This window comes from Accipiter gentilis, chromosome 5 (genome assembly GCF_929443795.1).
Source record: "Accipiter gentilis chromosome 5, bAccGen1.1, whole genome shotgun sequence".
NCBI classification, from domain to species: Eukaryota; Metazoa; Chordata; class Aves; order Accipitriformes; family Accipitridae; genus Astur; species Astur gentilis.
The window spans coordinates 43,220,400-43,242,301 of record NC_064884.1 but is presented as its reverse complement, the minus strand read 5'-3'; the positions used below and the strand labels follow the sequence as shown (position 1 = coordinate 43,242,301).

Genomic DNA, 21,902 nt, shown 5'->3' with positions numbered 1-21,902 from the left:
AGACTTTGGGCCAATTCGGTAATACAATTCCTCTACAACCATTTTTATACCATGGCTACGTACAGTGCGCTTCTGGCAAACCAGACGTTTAAGTCAGCCCAGAAAAGCAACCCCAAAACGTTAAACTGACGGCACTTCACCGACCACGGAGCAGTGGGGCACCATCCAGATAACTACCACCAGGCAGAAGGCAGGAATACTTCATCACTTCATTTATTTTCTTTCCCCTCCCATCTGGCCATGCCACCACAGACACTGCAAATAAAGGAGACCGGTTCACATCCTCACGGAGAGGCAGCGCTTAATACCTGTCCGTAAAACAGTCCTGCTCCAGGATTTTCATAAGGATGTAGACGTAAGCGGCTAAAGTACGAGCTCCCAGCCCCGAGAGCCCCGTGAAACGCGAGCCCCGAAGCCCCCGGCACGTTCCTACCTCGCAGGTCCTGCTGCGTGCGGGCTCCGGCCATGCTCTGCCGCGGCATTCGGAGGGATGTCCGCAGGGGAGTGTGTCGCTGCTCGTCCAGGTAAGCGAGATCTTCTAAGTGGGCTGAGCTGGTGGCTGTCATGAGAAAGCAAACGACGACATCACAACCTGGCTTTTTGGATCTAATACTCTGGTTATTGGGGTGTTGGTTTGGTTTTTTTAAACAAAATACGCAGAGTTGTAACTACGTTGAGTCAACACGGCTAAGACGATCCAAGTCTAATTTCCCCTAGCGTGGAGTAAAGAAGCGTTGGGTAACTTCTTCTCATGACCCATCGGTATTTGGTCAGTTTGGTATCCTGTTAATTTTCACAAATAAAAAAACACACGGCAAATGGATGCATGGGGCCTCTTGTACCTGATCTAAGTTCTCCCCATCACAAAACTCACTCAATTGCGTGTGTGCAAAGCTTGACAGATGCAGTTGACATTTCCTACTATGTAAGACAACTCAATACCGCATTTTATGCTGAAGCCCACAATCTCCCCTTCAATTATTTTAGAGCTACTTAGTTTGGATATTAACATTTATCTGTTCATAGAGCCAGAATTTGTGGCAGAAAAATTAAAACTTTCAACAGACCAGCAAAAATACATGAATAAATGAGAAAAATGTTATCTGAACGAAAGAAGATAACTTTACTATTCCAGTGTTACTTGCTCATGGGAGAATTTAGTTTTCTTTACAACGCTAGATCAAATAGGAATAATTTATCGGTTTCTGCTGAAGGTGCCATCACTACACGAATAAGCACGGTTGGAGCGGAAACTGCAGCTAGAAACTTTATCTCTCTCTCGGAAGCTGGCAGATAATACAGTGCAAGTTATTTTTTATTCCATTTTTCAACTGAAGCACATGGACCATCCCACCACTCGCCGAGCGCACACCTGCAGAAGACCGGGCTACTTCTGTGGGGCAAAGCTACGAGCAGTGATCCCCACGGCATTACAGGAAAAAACCAGCAAATCGGTAAGAAGCACAAAGGGTACAACCACCTGATTTTGAAGGTATTTCTCTCCAAACCCCATGGCTTCAAGCATCACCTCACACGGAGCATTTCCTACCAAGATGTGCCATTTACAGCGACCGTTTCAGCAATCGGTTTTTAAGCAACGCTTTTTCCACAGCTGCCTGACGATTACAAATATTTTTAAAATTGAATTTCATAATGGGTGCTGCACAGATAGGTGGGAAATGCCTCCGGAACATATCAGAGGGGAATGACTAGAGTTAACACTGGCCACAAAGCTGCAGCAATCAATTATTTATTTTTCTTATTGGTGATGATTAGAACATAGGAGAAAATGTGGTTTAAACAAAATAAATTTGGATCACTTGCATCTGAATTTACCCACTATTCTGCCATGTCAGAACCCTTTTCAGCCAAGTAATTTACAGAATATTATAAAACAAAGTTATGAAAACTCCACTGCATGAAATAATCTTTCCAATTATAAACAGAAAACTTAAAAATAGCCTTTGCAGATCACCAGCTCTGTTCTTGTTCTGATAACCATTTCCAAAATTCACATTAAACATTTACCAATGGAAATCATGCTGCTCAGTATTGGGCTGCTCAGTACTCTGTATCCAAAACTGCTTTTTTTCTTTAGTTTTTGGTCAATTACCATAACAAGATTATTATTTTAAATTGAACTAATTCATTAAATGACTTCTTCAAAGACTGCCTGTGAAGCTGACATTAATTCTTCACTGTGAAATGGGTAAATATTTGGATATAGCTCTCCAGAGTAGCTCACAGCACTGGACTTTGAATCCTTCCTCCTTACCACCCAACACAAGATGTAACAATTCAACAAAACTGAAAGGCAGAACATTTCAAAACTAAGAGAAACATCTTTTTCATACAATGCCTAACGGCCACGTAATAATCTTTACCAGATTGTGTCGCAGTCATAAACTAAGCAAGATTGAGAGACTCTAACAAGGGGTGGGGAGACAAGGCTTAAATTCGGCAGTGATTTTTAATGCTGTTCTTCACATTGCCTGAATTCTCTATATAAGTTTTCAGAAAAAGAGAGAGACAGAGAGAGGACAAAAGGTAAGCAACAGCAGCACGAAAAAAAGAGAGGAGATAAAACCATCAAAGTCTGTTTTTAGAAGTCCTTCATGCTCTTCTACTCTTGTAAAGTTGATTAGATGTTCACTGTGAAGGAGCAGATTAGAGCTGAAATGCTGCAATTAGAAAAATGTGGTTTTAGCGTGGATGCAAGTTATTTTCTGTACGCACTAAACCCACCGCAGCCTGCTCCCAGCATCTCCAGCATTCAGCTTCAGGTTTTACTTATACTATGGTGGCACAGGCCAATGAAATGTGCCTTTTCCATAAAACATGGGCAATTTCTGTCCGCTTTTTGCTGTGTAACCCCAGTTGGAGGATCTCCAGTGGCAGAGCAGATGTTACTGCAGCAATCGCAGGCAGACCCAGAGCATCCCGGGGGTATCTATCCAGGGACACAAACCAAAAACTTGCCCAGGAGCCTGGTACCATGTCAGGCAGGTCCGTCCTTCCCACTTCAGCCTCCGTCCCACCATCCACGCCAGCGTCAGCTGGACCATGCCTATACATTTGATACAGTCCCACACGTGGCTGCCGACTTTCTCATGAAAAGTAGGACCTTAACAGATAATCATTTCTTGTTAAATAAAAATCCCTCTTCACCCCAGCTGATTGTCAGGCAACAAGATAAAAAGCAGCCAGACAGGACTGCCTAGCACTGGCTAGTGCATTTAGGATGTGCTGAAAATCCACACCAGAAACAGCCCTAATTGATCCTGGGAGAGTTTAGAAAGGGAATATATTCAGGCAAAGGAGACCGCCTTTAAAAAAAAATAATTAAAAAAAAAAATCAAAGTCTGAATGCTTTTCTTTTATATTTGTAAATGACACTGCAGTAAGCTTATGCAGACCATTACATTAGGATAAGCATCATCATCCTTTCCAGGCATATCTTCTACCCTTGAATGGGAGTTATTAATGCGTTACACACAGAGCTCAGCAGTTTTGCTGCGCCAAGGCTTCGTCACATACAATAAACAAACTTGCCGGCTGAAAGAACTACTGTTTCTTTGTGAAGACACTACGCTTTTTCTTTACTGAATTCTGTTAAATACCCTCATGACTTCAGTTCAAGTTACCCTGTTGAAGCTGCTTCTGCTTCTCTGAAAAAGAGGAAAGAAAACAAAACTCCCCATATCGGACTTGCTGCTAAATATATATGTATGTGTGTGTGTGTATATATATATATATATGAGACAGTGTGTGTATATATATCTATCTATATATATCTATCAGCTGCTGAAGGACAACATTTCCTCCCTCTAAATTCTATATTTGGTCCTGCTCCAGTCCCATTTTAATTCTATCAAGAACATACAGAGTCATCATGGATGACCAGAAACCTTAATCTCGCTGGTAATTTAATTTCTTTATACACAACCAGTCAATGTAGCAACAAACTGATAAAAGCTCATTTTTCCAATTTATGTGACAACAGTTAAAATAAAAAAATATTTCCTCCCTAATTACTCATCAACAGAAAATTAAATTAACTTTTCTTAACAAAAATTCACATTAGTCCTTGAATAGAGAATCAGTTTTACGATATGATTATTAGGAAATTTTTTTTGACTTGCAGTCTCCAGGAAAACACCCTCATACAAGCCAATCCTGTGCACACCACGAAAATACTGCACTATAAACTGCACGGCCAAGAAGCAAGACCTGCAATACTCTAGGGCAGTACAGAGCCTCCCATTAACTGTAAAGGATTTAAAATGCCAAACTGTTATTCTTAAGAGGCACTGATCATATGCCATACACGACCTCTACTGCCCAAACCGTATTTGCCTCTCAAAACAGATGTGACTTGTTTTAGTTGATTATTTCAGAAGCATCAACTAGTGGCAGCTCCACAACTAGTCTGTAGTTTTCTTAAATCAGTACTAATCGTGCTGCTTTAAAACTTTGTGCGAGAAAACCTGATGAAGAGACTCGCTGTGAGAGTATCCCCAGGTTTTGAAGCCCAGTTTTTCAAACTCTATCAGCTGGTCTGATCAAGCATGGCATCTCCCTGCTCAGCACACCTCCTTCTTTAAAATAAAGGCTAAAAACCAGCATGGGTATATTCTTTACTTTGCAATATTGGCAGTTGTACTTTTTTCTTCCCAGAAGGCTGCTTTTAAGGGGTCTTTTTAAAGGGTTGGTGGTCTTTTTTCTACCCCCCCTCCCTTCCCCCCCCCATTTAAGTCTTCAAAACTGTCTTTTAGAATAGCTTAAGATGAATGGAATCCTGTGATATTTCATCTCTTACATAAAAGCCACAGTTAACAGATAAAGAGCCGAGTGCCTCTAACACATCATTCCTGTCTTCTCCTTACCGCCTACTTACGGGCTGCAGGATTTTCCTACTTAACGATACAGGGAAAGGTTTTCAACATGAAGCCAAGATTTCTGGAGTGTTAATGATGGACAATCGGTCACCACGGCCGTTAATGCAGAGCCAGACTTTGGAGACATCCTCACAAAGTGGTTTCGAGACTGTGTCCACATCGGCTAGCAGCTAGAAGGAGGGTTAGCAATGTTGGGGCTTTTGTGATTTCTGAGGAGCATAATTTTGACAGCACTTGTTGAGCTGTGTGATTAAAAAGCTTTTCTAATGCAAAGGGCTCAACAATCTCAAAATTGCATTCGTCTTCTAGGATGTGGATTTTGGCGATCAAGACTTTTGGTGAGCAAGGGAACGAAGCCTGAGAGCTGTTCTTCACACTCCCCCAATAACTGAGGTCTACAGAAAGACAGCAGTCAGTCTTTTATTACAAATCAAGAAAAGAACGTCAACTCTGCTTGCTCCAAAACAGCAAACGGCAAAGGCACGACGATCCAGCTGTTCTGGCAGCGGCTCGATTGCACTAATTGCTGCACAACAGGCAGAAAGGAATTTCTGCAGCAAACAACGACTGAGTGTTTTTTGAGTACCTACAATACACGTGCAGCCTCCTGGAAGAAGAATTGTTTCATTTCCTGGTAAGAACTGCAATCCTGCCAGTATTTTTTATTTTATTTATTTAAAGAGCCTGCATTTCAACCTTTGTCCTGTCTGTGATGGGAGAAGCCAGCTGCAATCCCAGATGTTTTGTAGAGGTGGACTTTGCGCGCTGCCAGAGAAGAGCACAACAATGGCCAGTGGCCTGATCTGTTATTGGTCCTACAAGAGGTGAGGAGTTATTCCTTAGCAGCCCAAAGTCAGGCTTTCTTCCCACCTTCATCATCACCATCGTCATCACCTTCTACAGCCGCAACCGAGGAGACTTGTACTCGATGAACTGCAGTCAGCGTGAGCTGCCAGATCCATTTCACATTTTGCCACGGGTTATTTTTGCAATTGTCAGTACAACTACCCTGCCATTTCTCAGGCTGATGAAATGAGATTTATCTTCCTGATTTAGAACGGAGGAATAATTAAAGAGATCTAAGGCCAGAGGAACTAGAAGTAATTCTTCCTGAGAATATGCTTCAGTACTTCAAAAATTATGCAAGATAAATTTATCTTAGAAAATATAATATTAAACTGTTGAAAGTTTCCCCTCAATTCTGAACCTTATCCTATTTAATAAGACACAGTGACTGCAGATAAAACACAAGGGAGAAAAAAAGTACCTCCTCAAAAATAATATTTGCATACTGCAGATGCAATTCTCCCAAAGAAACAGCAAACAAATAGTGGAAGATAATTCAGTTTCAATGTACTATTTGAACAACAAACACAAACCAACCTGACCTGAAATTGGTATTTGGCAGCCCAGGGAGGGGGTGCACTTTGGGGACTGGGGGAGATGGGGAAAAGCGGCGGGGGGGGGGGGTCGCTGCTCTTCTCATCTGAGTCAATGGATTCAGCTTGCCATGACTGATGCGCGGATCAGATTGTGTTATTACAGGGTATTCTCCATGTACCCCAAATTCAGATTCCTTACAGCTGTGTTAAGAAATATGCTTCAGATTTAATGACTCAATTTTTGGCTGGATATCTGGTCGAAGTTATCAAGAAACGGTCAAACACTAATAGGACAATGCTAAGTTTTTGGGGTTTACCCAAAGCATCTTCATTTCCTCTCTCTGCTTGGAATAATTCATACGAAGAGTTGCATCTAATTCAGAGTTTAACCATACCCCGTAACAAAAAGAAAAAAAGGTGCAAATTTTTGTTACAGTGCAACACAGCTGCCATTCCAGGGCTTGCGAAAAAGCATGTGCTCTACGGCCGATCTAATTAGAGCTTCCTTTCCCCCTGTTGCAGTGCATTTCATTTAACACCACATTTCTCTCTGTGCTATTTTTCTATCAATTCGCTTTCCCTCGGGCAGAGTTAAAGGTATTCTTAAAAAGCTTCTGCTCTGCTTCCTCCCCTGTGGTCTTCAGCGGGTCTTACTGCGGTTTCACATCTCACAGGTTGGTCACTCCAGACGGGATCACCGCTCTCGCCCGGTTTACGTGACCTTTCCCGGACTCCTCCAGGGAAACCACGGGATGGAGAAAAATACGAACATAACTCAACAGTAAGAAACCCATTTTTATGATGAGTTTCTTCCAATCACTTTCATCACCTGCTTAAATACCGCTGCCTGACCTCCTATTTTTCTGACCTTGAGAGTGAGACGCATTTGCTTTTCTGAAAGTCACACTTTTCAAGTCACTTTTTATAACCTTTCTTTTACTATTAGCTTGTGCTTTTGCCTGGTGAGGTGCAGGCAGAGGTAGGCAGGGCTGCCAGACGCTCAGATCTCTGCCAGAAACATCCTTAGAGGACCAGCTCCCAGACACCGGGATACAGGTTGCTCCCTGAGATAACCACCGCGCACCGTGTTCTCAAAAAGACATAATGTATAGGCGTTTATGCAAACCGCGCTCTCACCTTCAACAACACACTTTTCTAATGGATAAAGAATTTAAAGTTGATAACTAATAATCTATTTGCTGCTATTTTATATTCTCCAAGAGGAAAGAGAGGAGCTAGTATTATATAAGGGCATTTAAATTCTCTATTAACATTTAAACAGACCTCATAAACCATGCATGTGGTCTAAATAACACAAGATTTCATGTTTCATTTCATGGGTAATGGGAATAGAACGAGACGTTCATTGTGTACACAAAATGCAAACCTTCCTAGGAAATTTGTGTTCATTCAAAAATCTCAATGCCCAGCTCCAATGCCAAGCGTCTTCTGATGATTAGTGTGAAAAATGTTGAAGTATATAAAATTAATTATTGTGCGTATTTGCTTGGGATGGGGTAGGAAGAAAATGCAGTTGAAGCTTTCAGTTTCTGGGAACAATAAAACAGCAAAGCAAATGGATTCATATGGGGCTGAACTGTAAAACTGAGTTTTAAAGAATTATTGGAAGACCCGGGATTACTTTTACAGGTTTTTCTTCTTGGATCATAACCTCTCGAAACTGCAGCCCCCTCTCACTTTGGCGCACGAACTATCTCTCCTGACAGGTAAAAAGTTCTGCACCACACAGAAGTAAAGACCATTTTTTTCTTTTTTTACTTTTGGGTTTTTTTTGGAAAGAATTTTGCTAGCAACTCCTGACTGTCTTTCTGAAACTGTCACCCAAATGCCTTTTCTTTTTTCTTTTTTTTTTATTTAAAGCTTTGAGATTCAGGGTTTCAGTTAGAACTGGTGATTACCGGGTTATGCTTTCTGAATGCCACACAGCAAGAAAAATTGCTGCTAACACTGGAAGAATGAAGCAACGTTTCTTTGTACTGCAAAGACCATGTTCAGGAGAGGTAACAGACCTCCCAACACTCCTCATCTTGACTACGTAGGCAGGGAAGGGAATTTCCTTAATTAGAACTAAGAACATTTTTAATTTGCTTTTTTGTGGGTTTCCCCACATACATTAAGCTAATACAGTATAATGTAGCATTGGCTAAACAAAAGAAAAAAGGATTTGAGTTATAACTTGAGGTTAACAGAAAATATAATCACTTCCCTGTGCACAAACGATTTAAAATACTAGTTTAAAATACTGAAATGCTAATGTGACTTTTTCTCATCTATAACCAGTGCTGGTTCTAACACGATAATACTTTACATTTTACGTAGTTAGGGCTGGAGTTCACCAAAATACGGTGAATTTTCAAGTTAAGTATATGGCTACCAGGACTAAAGTTTATTTTTACAACAATTTCCCCAATAATATGACCATCATGTAAATGAAGTTGTCTCAGACCACTGAAGTCAGTACCATCACAAGAATTGCTCCAATTTAGAGCCTCAAGAGCGGTTTAACAAAAGCAGTTTAACACCAAGGAAATCCAGCTGTGCCCAAGTGAGAAAGCTGGAGGGACCTCTCAATTGCAGCGAGTACAGGTATTTACCTCCAGCAAAACACTGCGTTTTCCCCTTCCTTTTCATGTCCAACGTCGCTGAACTGTTACTCTAAAGCTTTTCAGAAAATTCAGCCCTCTGACCTTAAAAGTCTGAATTCAAGCAGTGTAACTTTGCTAAAATTATAAGCTACTAAATGCACGATATTAAAAATCTTTGGTAAATCCAGGTAAATCTTCTCCAACTCCAAGAGATTATGAGAAACCGATGCCAATATCCATGAAGGGCCACTGTTCCTTGCATCTAGCTGGAGCAGGATACGTTTCAGTTTCCAAGATGAAAGCTATACAACCATTTCATTCCAGCTGGTTTTATGCAATTTAGCTGATGAAAAGCTAAATTTCTCAGGCTGCGCTGTGAAAACAAGCATTCTCTCCAAAGATAAGAGGAATACATTGAGGGAACCACTTCTCTTTTTGAATTGATAGGGATTTTACAAGTAAAATGGCAGAAATAGTATAATCTAGAAGATATAAAAAAAAATCTTCAGATTGTAAAAAAACCTTGGAATTCCAGAGAGACATAACTAAAAAACCCTGAAAGAATATTTAGCTCAACCAACCTGCGAGAAAAAAAGTGCAAGAGAAATGCTAACTCAATAAGATCTTTAAAAGATTCCCTACGGAGATCAAAAATACCTTTTCTATATCAAAAGACAAAAAAAAGACAATAAGGAGCCAGGCTGGGCTCCTCTCCGCATTTATAAAGACAGTGCGAATGGTGCACGAAACCAATTTCAGGAGCTGAACTGCATTTTTAGCTTTGAAAAGGCTTGATTAAATTTGAAGGTGGAATGGACTCAGTGCCTCAGCTGCCCCACTGACTTTGAAGGGGTGCTGGCTCTGAAGTGGGGTGGCACTAATTTCAATATGAGAGCTGTTAATGTGGGCTATTAGGAGAAAAGAAACAGCAGGTCTGGTCCCTGAATTTCCTTAAGTTTTTTTCCCTTCAAACACGGTACTAGTGCATAGAGACTGTGCTCACATTTTGCTTAATTTTCTTCTAATTTATTAGCAGTACTTTACCTTGCAGCCAAGCTGTGAGCAATTTGCTGTCCGTAAGTTACGTGTGACCCGGAGACCTTTAAGTTCTCCTGCCACTGCAAGAGGGATAATTTGCTCCGACCCTTCTGCAGCACAGTTCCCCTTTCTCTTCCAAGTCAGGATTTTGCGACGCTCGCTGCCTGGGCAAACAGCAGTGCCCTTCACAGCTGCTTCTGACTTAATACCATAAAATTGCCTAACAACTTCTATACTCCGTGCAGTAACTCACTCAGTATTGCTCACCATACGTGCTCCCAGTGAGCTGATGTGAAAGATGTGCTCTCACTGCTTTCACAACTGGGCTTTTAAAAAACTCGTTATCACATATATGGTAACCCGTGAATCTCAGCAATTTACCAAGACCCAGACACGCTCTACCAAATCTAACATCCCACTTTGGCATTTCACAGTACACAAGAGCCTGCATTGTTTTGGTTTTTTCTTCCAAGAGAAAGTATTTACCAAAAAAAAAAAAATGCTTTTAACTGTTTCTGAAGAAATATTACGCAGCGAAGTGCAAGATGAAATCAATACGTGTTGGGGAGAGTTGTAAGCTGTTTGGTGAATAAAGGGATGCATTACACGGCAGTGATTGCTGTTTGTAAGCCAGCTGTAAGAAAGAACACCTTTGTGCCATTTTGGAAGATATTCAGGGAGAACCTTAAAAAAAAAAAAAGAAAAGAAAAAAAGAGCCACAAGGTGTAAGTGCTGCCATGCTTTGGTTCCCAAGAATAGACTGTTTGTATCTAAATTCAGCTGCATTTGGAGAAAAAAAAAAGACAAGAACAGCCTGTTTTAGCAAAGCTGTGGTTTCACGATTACCTTAAAATGTGGAATACCACTAAAAGAAAGGCAGCTTTCTGCCCCACTCCCAGCCATGCTTTGCCTCCACCCTAATGAACTTGTGGCTCAAAATTAATATGCATTTTTTCTGGAGGGTTAATTTTCAGTTGGATTGGTCTACTAATCTGGTTTATCAAATGACTACCCAATGTGTAGTGCTGGTGCAAGGATGTGGAGTTGGCAGACAGTGCGGGATTAACTCTTTGGGCAATAGCACATTTTGCAGATAGGCTTAAGTCAACCATGAAACTACATCTGGTTTCCCTCTCCCATCATTCAAGTACACAGATAACGAGTTTAACCGGTCTGGGGAAAAATCCCATAAAAATCTATTACTTAGAACACATAATTTTCTGGTGCCACAAACTTACAGGACATAACATGTGATCATTTGATGATAAAAGGTTAAGCCAAATCTTGTATTCTTGTCCATAGTTACTACCACAATGATTTATCCCGGGACATGTACTGTGTTAGCTGACGTACTACTTAAAAGCGGCAAAAAACCCACAAAACAAAACCATCCGGAAAGAAAAAGTGCTCCTGAACCTTGCTAGATAGTTTTCTCTTGAAACAGTATCTGCCTCTAAATGCCTCAAACAAGCCACCGACTTCCAAAGTCAATTAAACCAATACACATGCATATTTAAATTTACGGTACCTCGTCTACCCTGTTTTCTTTTGAAGGTGTTTACGCGGTGTCATTTATAAGAAATGACCCTAAAGTAATAACAAGGCTACGCAAGCAGAGTTTCCCACTTTTTTCCTGTCCCCTTTTTCCGTTCTGAAATCCCAGGCTTTTAGTCTTTCAGACGTTAAGTAGCACGTGGTGCTGTACCACCATGCTTAGGGTGCCCATATTTTAGCATCTATAAAAATCTCATTTCTACATTGCTTTTAGGCCTGTGACTGTCCAAAGTGGGATTAAAAAGGAAACCTAATCTAGTTATGCAATGCAGCCTGGGTTGCCAAGAGATGCTGTTTTAACAGACAATATCCCAGGCTCTGTGCAGTCCGGACTTTCTGGAGCAACATTCACGCTGCCGGCCAGTGGGAGAATCCTGCAGGGACTCTACAAACCAAGACCGTATTTCTCCATGAGTCTATACAGACAGACATACAGACCACCTCAACAGAATGTTTAACCCCAGAGAAGGTACCCAGCAAGAAAAAAATATGGAGCAGCAAAGGAGAATAATAATTCCAGGCAAGCAGCTTTTCAGTAAAGCTTTAATATTTTTAATCCTATCTCTTGTTTCCGTCCTGCTGTTACCAACTTGAGGGGGAAACTTAGCAGGTTGCTAAAAAACATCAATAAGATATCTCACAGCATCATTTAGGAATCTTTTAAACAGCAGACATGCAATTAAATGAAGAAAACGTCGAAATAATGCCAAGACAAAAAAAATTCAGTCATTAGCAAATCCCAGGTAACGCGAAACCCAAACCAGTGCGTGCACGTGTGGGCTATGACATTCAGGGCAAAGTCCACCAAGAGAGATGGGATCCACAGCAACTTGGCTGTAGACAGAAAGTATCATAATTCTCTTAACTCCCGAGTTCTTAAGATCTTCAGAGAAGATCAGACACCTGATTTTACTTGCAATGAATCCTTTGAAATAGCAGAAATGGCTATGATGTCTTGGAATTATGTGGTACTTTAAAGCCAAGATTATTTGCATCGTAATGACAGCAAAGAATCTTTTTTTTGGTAAACATGCTCTCCAATAATCTTACAGTTGTACAATTTTGTAAAAAAAGGACAACAGACTGCTGAAATAACCATTCAACATCATCAGAACCAGTTTTCCCCACAGGAATTGTCCATTTAGGAGCAGTAAGTCAAACGAAAAGACAATTTTTGTCACGCTTAATGATGATGACTACAGAAAGGAGATTTCTCTTTGGATAACGAGAACACGAAAAAGGCTGTGACATGCATGTACTGTGTGTGCGTCTCGCTCTAACCTAAAGGCAAAAATGTTTCTTTCTTACCTGCTACTGAATTTGGCCGTGGCATAAGGTAAAGAGGAATAGACTGGACTGACTGGGACAAGACCGTCTCCAGGTTCCTCTCTGGGATTTTATTCAGGCTGTAGGTGGAGGCCGTCATGTTCTCATCCACACGGTATAAGCAGGAGTCCATGCTGGATTTCTGGGACTGCCAAGGTTTCAGGTTTCCTCCGGATCCAAGTTCTTTACTGCTTTCCCCTCCATATTTAGTGCGTTCCACATTTTCTGAGTAGCTTGTCAAAGTAGCTTGAAGGAAGAAATTATAAACAAAATGAGTAACAAAGAAAGAATGGCTTGCACACACACTGCTCTATGCCGAGTTGTGCAATGCAAGAGCCAAAAATGATGTTCATCATATTTTCCACATTCACATAAATCAGAGATTATGGAATTTAGTTTAACGATACTGTTTCTGCTTACTACTTCTAAAAGAACATTTAGGCTGTAATGTTTTGGCTCATACTATTAAAAGCCATTAGTAATTACAAAGAGTATTAAAAATTATGTGCAGCATTGTATTTGAATACACAGTTCCAAAAACAGCAGAAATCACTAAGGAAAGAACATTATCAGCGATCCTCATATCTTTTAAACTGTATCATAGTTACCACCTTTTCAGGAAACGTTTGCAGAAGTTTATAACCTTGTCTGACACTGAAAAGCCGTAGGCACAGAAAGCCCCCACCTGACTTGCATGAACAACCAGCTCTTATGGATTAGTTTGGTTCAGAAACTGAACCCAATATCTCATTTGACTGACAGCAGGTTTTTATGAAGCTTTAACTGTAATCCACACATTTCCCCTTATATTATTTCATTTTACGGATCAGGATTGTTGCTACGTTGACTTTCACATTGGGAAGTGACAATACTATACTGATCCACACCACTAACATCTTCTCCCCGTTGGGATTTCCTCCTCTGGATTCTGATGCAGTTATCCCCTGGCTGTAACTCCCTTCGGGCTGTTGACTATCCTTTCATCTTTAGCCTCCCATATACTCGTTCAAGGTCATCATCAGACCTTTTAGTCATTGAGAGAAGGTCCCAGCTTCTCTGAGTGCGTCAAACTTGCCTGCTCCTTAACTTGGGGGGTGGGGTGGGGGGAACAAAAGAATAAATAAATAAAAAATAAAAATAAAAAGAGCTCACAACCCAGAGCTCACTATCCTCTCATCATCCCAATCACCCACGTTTCCACTGCTATTCAAACCCCTGAAATTCAACTCGACCCCGAGTTTTCTGAAGCCCCGACGTGCCCTGTGCTTGTAGATCTACTTGCTAAATCCACTGAAATCCGTCATTTTCACTTAGCAGTGGTAAATACCTTTCCCAGTCCAAATTCTCTGCTAATTTCTGTGCCATCTGTCCCTGGACACAACAGCATGGATCTATGGCTTCTTGTCTGCAACACAAATCACACTGTAATGTCTCCTCAGGGGCAGCCTGCTTGCCTTCACAAAAGCCCATTCCTGAACCAAGGGAGATGCTGCCTCATTAACAAACAGCACCACATTAATTTTTATATCGATAAACACAAACAGTAAATTACTCCAAATGCTTAAATTACTCCATGCTTTTAGGCTAAAGCTTTTTCTAGGCCAAGTTTAAAGAGTAAGCAGCCTAGAAAAGAAGTTCCACCCAAAGAGCACCTACAGGAAGATGCAGTTTAACTGCAGATGGGTAAGGGTTATTTCGTTTGTTTTTCTATATGCACCCAGAAGCAGAGAACTACACATTTAAGCCAGTTGTTTACATGTTGAGTACAGGAATAATTTCGCTGCCTAACGTTAGGCATCTGATTTAAATTCTCAGAAATACCCATACAGACCTGTCAAAATACAAAAGTGATGACACTTCAAGCCAGGGGCTCTGGACAGCTCTCCCTACCGAGGTGCCAAGCCGACTGCTGGACTCTATCCCCAATGCAAAACCATGAACTTCAATGACCAAGGACTAATCTGGCTTAATTATACACGTTAAATGACATTATAATAGGAACCAGAATTAACTGCTCACATCTAAAGTCACAAAATCATCATTAATAAAAAAAAAAGATGACCCCTGTCATTCTTACTGTGCCTGCTCTTTATCCATCCCAACAAACTCCATGCAGCCTCAACCTTTACTCCTATTTCTATCATTTTATTTCTCAGTATTGGGTTTCTTGTCAATGCAGTGGGATCAAGACCTTCATGTCTCATCAAGTGTTCCAGCATTTAGTTGTTTGTAACATATTTTGAAATTTAAAACCAACACATGCAACTGCTAAGAACCGGTATTTGTTTGTTGGCATTTAAACATAGGTCTGCTGTCAGGTAAACACATTTATACTTTAGCATAGGAAAATAAGATAAAAACAAGAAACAGATGTTCACAGATTTTCTTGCTGCCTCAAACTGTTTAATATTGAGAAATAGGTTTGAAATGGTTTTCTAGAAAATCTCCATTTCAAAGTCTGGGTCTGCAGCGCTAGGCATACTACGTTGTCTATTTACAGAAAAAAAAAGTCCATTGATCCATTAAAATCCATTCATTTTAAAAACCTATCTCGTATAAGCCTAATTAATCTTTGCAGAAACACATCAGCACCTGAAATCAGTCATCTTCCAATACATCAAACTGAGGAAAAACAAAATAACTATGTGTCAAAATAAGTTTTCTCTAAATGAAGCAACAAAAAAAGTAAAGAGCTAATAAATCCTACTGGCCCCTTTTCTAATTGTCAATTTGTGTTCATTTTAAACATAATTTTCACTGTTTTACACTAAAGCTGTTTTATGTGCAAACTCTTCATTGAATCAGGTATTTAGGATCGTTCCCTGTGGATTAATTTACCTTGTGAACAGCCCTGGATGATATAAGTACTGCTACACAAGCTGGAAGCGATTGCTCTATGGACTTAATCTCTTCTATGAGCTATTTTAAACCAAACCAATTTTGACTTTATTTAAAAGGCAAAAGCGTGAGGTTAGCTATGAGCCAGCAACATGAACTGACATGCAGAGCACGTCTCCCGGGGGAACTAAAGCTTACCAATGGCGCGACCCAGAGAGCTGCTCAGAAATTACAACTTCACAATCAAAATTTGAGAAAGCAACGTCTAATTTCAGAAAAATTCACATTATCTGCAACTACTAAGGTTGATGCAGGGTGATACTCAGGGGTAAAAAGTTGGTAAATACAAAGTGCAAAGGTTTCGTCAGCCCCAAAGTGGTCAGGCAGCTGGACTAGATGATCATTGGAGGTCCCTTCCCACTGAAAAAATTCTACTGTATCCTATTGCATTTCATTTCATTTCTTGGGCAGAAAGAACTTCATATGTCAGTCCCCAACAGGATCAAGCCCATGAACCCCCGCAACCAGATGGAAATCTTCAAAATAACATGATTTCTGCAAGTTTACCATATCCATACCCTAAACTTTCCAGAACTGCAGGGGGTATTCTAAGCCAGGGTCTGTGCTCCTGTGGTTTGGGGGTGTGAGTACATCTCCCCATCATCTCCTGCGGTGGCCCCTGCGGGGGATTAACTGTGCTTTACAGCAATAATCTCTTTCGAGGGTTGCAGGGGGAACAAAGACCCACCCTCGGGATGAATCCTACTCACAGTCACAGCAGGACTCCTGTTGCATCATTAATGTACCTAAACCATACCTACATGTTAAAAATATTCTGGGCCTTAATCCAGATGCAGAGAAGCCGTTTGAAACAGGCAACGGCAGCTACAAACTAACATGACGACATTGCTGTCCATGCTTCTATCGTTAAGCAGATTTTTGTATACATAGAATACAGAAGGAGAGCATCAGAATACCAGATTATACTAAAAATTGACTCTCAATTTGAGATTGCTTCTGATATTAGTACTCTGGTTAGACTGAACATCTAAACCACAAAACAAATATTTTGTGCTCATCCTTGGACATCTCTTTGCTCTGTAATTCATAACCATGACTCTGGCTAATCCAGCCGATGGCCTGCGGAAAGGAGGTCCCAGTGATGAAAAGTCCCCACAGACCCCAATTATACGTTACATTGTTTGAACTGTGTCAGTGCTAAAAGGGGCTGCAGGAACACTCACGGGCTCAGCTTAACCCACACACCAGAAACCCGGTATCTGAGGTTTTCACCACTGTCACTTCTCAGTTTGCAGGAACATTTAGGGGTTTGCGGGAGGAGAGGTGTCCCAACCCCTGTCCCCGAGGGGGCTCACAGCATCCCTGCCACTGGAAGCTGGAAAACAGCAATGGAATTGTCCCACTGATGGAGATACCAGAATTAACACACTTTCTTAATGCAAGGTTTAGAAAAGAAACAAATGGTTCTTCAGACATTGCTAGAAAATTTCTTATGGGTCCCATGAATTTTTTTATGATGAGGGTGGTGGGACACTGGAACAGGTTGCCCAGAGAGGCTGTGGATGCCCCATCCCTGGAAGTGTCCAAGGCCAGGTTGGATGGGGCTTTGAGCAAACCTGGTCTAGTGGAAGGTGTCCCTGCCCATGGCAGGGGGGTTGGAACTAGATGATCTTTAAAGGACCCTTCCAACCCAAACCACTCTGTGATTCTATGATTTTTAAACCCAAGGAAACCCAATTAACCAAAAGCTCAAAAAAATGCAATCTCTTAAGACATCGCATGCTCTAAATTTGGGAAAGATAAACCGATGACCTCAAATCCATCAAAGAGCAGGAATTTTTGCCTTAAGCCATCTGCTGAGAGGCAGATCTTTCAACCCTGAGTCCCTACCCAGTCCATCAGGTTACGTGATGGGACATGTTCAGCTGGGGGTTCCACAAGAGGAACCTGCCGGGGTGCGAGAAGGGCTGCAGAGATGCCGCGAGAGAACGTGCATTTACATGAGGCTCTTTTCGCTGCTGAATCCAGCCAGAAAGCACAACCCTGGTGAAAAAAACCCAGAACGTTGGAGTGCCTGGGCCCTGCTCTACGGGAGAGCCAGCGGGCTGCGATCACAGAGACCACGGCGCGTGCCGGCGGTCGTCGGTAGCAAGAAGAGACGTCGCTGCCTCGTGGAGGATTATTGCAGGGGACAGAGTAAGACGGGGGAAGCCATGAGAGCCACACACCGAACATGCGAAACCTGACAGCCATGCAGAAACATCTGAGGTTCTCTATAGCACTGAAGTAATACCACATGTATATAAATATAGACATGTGTGTGTATAAATATGTATATATATATATTTTTTATATATATATGTATCTCCAGTCTCAGCTGGCATGCAGTCTCACACTATTTAATATGAACACAGACAGAATTTGAGGCATCTAAAACATCTGAGTGCTGTTAAACACATTAATGAATAATAACACAGAAAGACCCTCAAATGCGATGCAGGCAGCGCGGTGCCCCTTTGCAGTCCCCTCCGTGGCCTTCTCTGAGGCTTTGCCCCATCTCTTTCCACAAGATTTCAACACCACCCTCTGTAAAAGCACTACCTGCATCAGCTTTGAGCAGCACAGCCTGGGTGTCTTTTTAGACACGTGGACTTTGATGCCAGAAGGGGATATGCTCCAGATGCTGGACTCATTTTACAATCCTATCTTGCTTTTAGTATTCAAGATTTATGCCTGCCTTTTCCTTGGCAGAGGACTTGCCTATGTCAAGCTTTCATTTTCAAACTTGGCTCGTTTCCCTTGGTGAAACATTTTGATTAGAACTTTTTTCAAATAACATGGTTTAAAATATTTTGTTTCTTTGGGAAAAAAACAGAATCGTATCAAAGCAGCAGTTCATCCAAGACAGCACCGAAGATGTCACTGCAGCCAGTACTACACTTCTCCGAGAGTTTCATGTATTTACAGGACAGCAAATATTATTTCTCGTTTAGTTGCGAGCTGGCCTATGCCCTGGAGCACGAGGCTTTCAACTGTACTTGTCTCGAGTCAGGCACGCGAAGGGATTTTTACTATCCCATCCAATTCTCCTTGAGGCACAGATCATGCCTGGAAAACGTCAACCTTTATATTCACCTTTCAGATAGAACTGCAGGAGAAAGCAGTTTTCTACAGTTACCACTCCATGATGACCAACATTAATTATATGTAAAGACTTATAATGTCTCAGGGAGGAAATAAGGATTTTGTTGCCTTAAAGAAAAAACTGCAGCAAAGTAGCAAGCTTCATATGTTGAAATATGAAATTAGGTACTGAAAACACTCATGCAAGTTAACTCTGCAAGTTAACCTCATTTCACTCGTCTCCAGTAACATAGTACAACATGACTTGCCTTATCGCATTAGAGATGTCCTAGCTAACATGTACGACTTGGCAAGGAGCAGAATAAATTTTTTACCCTAATCTACATAAGCCTTCATAAACTCAGCCACAGAAGGATACACCTAAATATAGCCGTGTCGCCCCAGACCGCTCCAGGGAGCTTGGCTGCCAAACAGAAAAGTTTGGCAGGCAGAAAGCATAAGCCCAAACCTTTCCCGAGGGAGGGCGGCAGCCTCGGGCGGTCACATGCAACTCATGCCCCAAAACCCCTGGAGCACTCGGTGCTTTTAGAAGAACATTATTCTCTGCTGGACACCATCAGCCAGTAAGTTTAAGGCTTCTCCATGCAAAAAAAACCCAAAACCCTTTAAGTGTGCCCTGCTCAAGGCTTGAGGTCAAAATCCACATCGCTCTTCGTATGTTTAACTTCTCTTACAACACTGGTCTCAAATGCGGGGGCGGGGGGAATCACTGGCTTAATTCATATAAACAATCCTGTAAAAAGACAGAGATTAAACAGGTAAACCCATTTCTGTTTCAAGCCTCAAGGTATTATAAATCACGGTAAGCACACAAAAGGTCCTGAAACATAATGAAAAATACCTTGGCAGTAGCATCATGCTGACCCTATATTCTTTCTGTTCTAAATCTGAATTCCCTGATGCACCGGCTGACAAGCGGGATGAAGAATGGTATGAATGCCTCGAAGGGCTCGTACCTGTCTGCTACTCAGACTAGAAATGTAAGGCCTGGGTAAAACAGCATTTCAACAGAGCGAGACACTCCCACCATCAGAGCACAACTCACTGCAAATACCCTGCTTGGGAGACAGAACAGATCAGCAAAGCTTTAGTTTATAAACTTCAGTTTATCACTTGCAGAAACAAGGTAATGAATGTTTTTAAGCACAGCCCCCTATTGTAAACATTAAAGAAATCTGTTAAAAAGGTTCCAAATCTAATACAGAGGTAACAATGCTGATGGCTGATTTACCAAAGCATCATACCCCCCCCCCCCCCCCCCCAACATGCTCCTAAGTACTATTATTTAAACACAGACCTCTTACAAAACCACACAGGCACATCTGGAGTAACATCTCTGCGACAGTGATGCACTAGAATTATGGACAAGGGCTTACCGAACTGCAGAAGCAGCCAGAAGCTGCACGCTCTTTTCCTTGCCCCCATATGCTGTGCGCTTCCCCTCCACAAACCTATACCTCGCCGCATGTGTCAGCTACAGGTAGCCACTGGATTTTAACAGCGGGACTGTTAAAATTTCGGAAGAAAAAATGCACGTACACATCGCTTTAACTCCACATCAACTCCAATCACCTTCTTGATTCAGCGCCCTCTCTGTATTTTCCACCTTTTACCATTTTGGATCCTTCTTTATCTTTGCCTGTCTCGTCAACATCAGTTCAACTTTTTTTCCTACTTTAGCATCAGCGAGGACAATTTTTCTTCTTTTGAGCCCACCACAGTCTTGAAACTGGTTTTAAAATTATAAGACTTAAACAAGAAAGCAGAAAGGAGGCATGTGTGGGAGTGTGCACACAAGGGGAGGGAAGTTATTTGTATACTTGGCATTAACTTTTTGGGCAAGCTTGGATGATTATGAAGCTTTTCATATAACCCTGAAGGTTAAAATCTTGCTGCTCTTAAAATAAAAGCTGAGAGTCCCATCTAATCTCACACCATCAACAGCTAAAACATTAAAGAAAAGTCATTTATCACAGTATCCAAAATAACACCGTGGGAGCTGACAACACTGAATTTTCCTCTAGCTGTCTTCTGATCCGCCTTTTGAGTTTATTCTTTCTTTCAATTTTTCACTCAATTTTTTTTCCATCTACTGGGCTGGACCATAAACCAAAGCAAATTTCACAGTTCGAGTATAACATCTGTTCTGTGCCACTTCCTTCAGCTTTAAACACTCTTCCTTCTCCTTTTTTTTTCCCCAGTAACATAACAAACACCTGTAGCTGACCCATTACCTATCCAGTATTTAAGGGCCAGATTTTGGTGTCAAACCCAACCCTTGATGCCTCAGTGGCTTTACTGGGGGAAGGCAGAACTGTTGTTTCATGACTTAATGGTTTCTCACCCCTGACATCAACCATGAATCATGTCAAATGTGCACGCACGCGTTTGCTTTCTGCTTAATTTGTCCTCTTAATGAAATGGAGAAAGAATTGAACCAGGATTCAGAGACGGTGTCCTTTTGTACTTTGTGTGGTTGGGATTCTGTGACCCCACTAATTTTGCTCAAGAGCTGATGAGACGCCTGATAAACAGCCTCCCTTTTCACCTCCTAACTGTCATCCCCGTCACCTGCAAAATGTAGATGCATTAGTGAACAAAAGACAATTATTCATCAGTATTAGACATTTTTCAAGGAGCTCCTCCTTCGGGGAATAAGCCCAAATGGAAGCTGGCTAGATTTAAAAAAAGATCTGTAATTCTTATGAATCTTATTCATTATTAACAAAGCATTTCATAATACTGATGAGAATGTCAGAATTCAAATGCTTTAGCTGTAAGATCACAAAAATATTTAACCTGAATTAAATTTATCTTGATGTGCCTTTTGAGCTGCTCTTTGTTCCCTTCTCCAAGCAGTTAAACTTGCAAACAAATCTATCTTGTTTTATTGTCAGCAGCATCTATTCTGCTTAGCACGCACTCTAGACGAATTTATTAACAAACCTATTTTTAACCCACAAACACATAAATCTGTAGAAAGCAGCAACTTGATAAAAGCCCAGGAGTCAGAGGAAAAAACAGCAAAACAAAAAGAACTTGAAAAAAGCTATATGCCAGGGACCTCCAGGAGGGAATGGGGGTCCTCTACATGT

General features: G+C 41.3%; 1 protein-coding gene across 12 annotated transcripts in view; it reads right to left on the bottom strand.

Moving 5' to 3' along the window:
• TANC2 (tetratricopeptide repeat, ankyrin repeat and coiled-coil containing 2) overlaps positions 1–21,902 on the bottom strand; it is a 271,466-nt gene that overhangs the window by 76,447 nt on the left and 173,117 nt on the right. For 10 of the 12 annotated variants that reach the window (XM_049800633.1, XM_049800635.1, XM_049800637.1 and 7 more), the window contains 2 exons: positions 12,787–13,050; positions 434–559 (listed from right to left, as the gene is read on the bottom strand). In XM_049800633.1, coding sequence (XP_049656590.1) covers positions 434–559; positions 12,787–13,050 — 390 coding nt within the window. Of the gene's footprint in view, positions 1–433; positions 560–12,786; positions 13,051–13,415; positions 13,488–13,691; positions 13,784–21,902 lie in introns of those variants that run through there. The other 2 variants (XM_049800645.1, XM_049800644.1) reach the window with 2 other exon arrangements.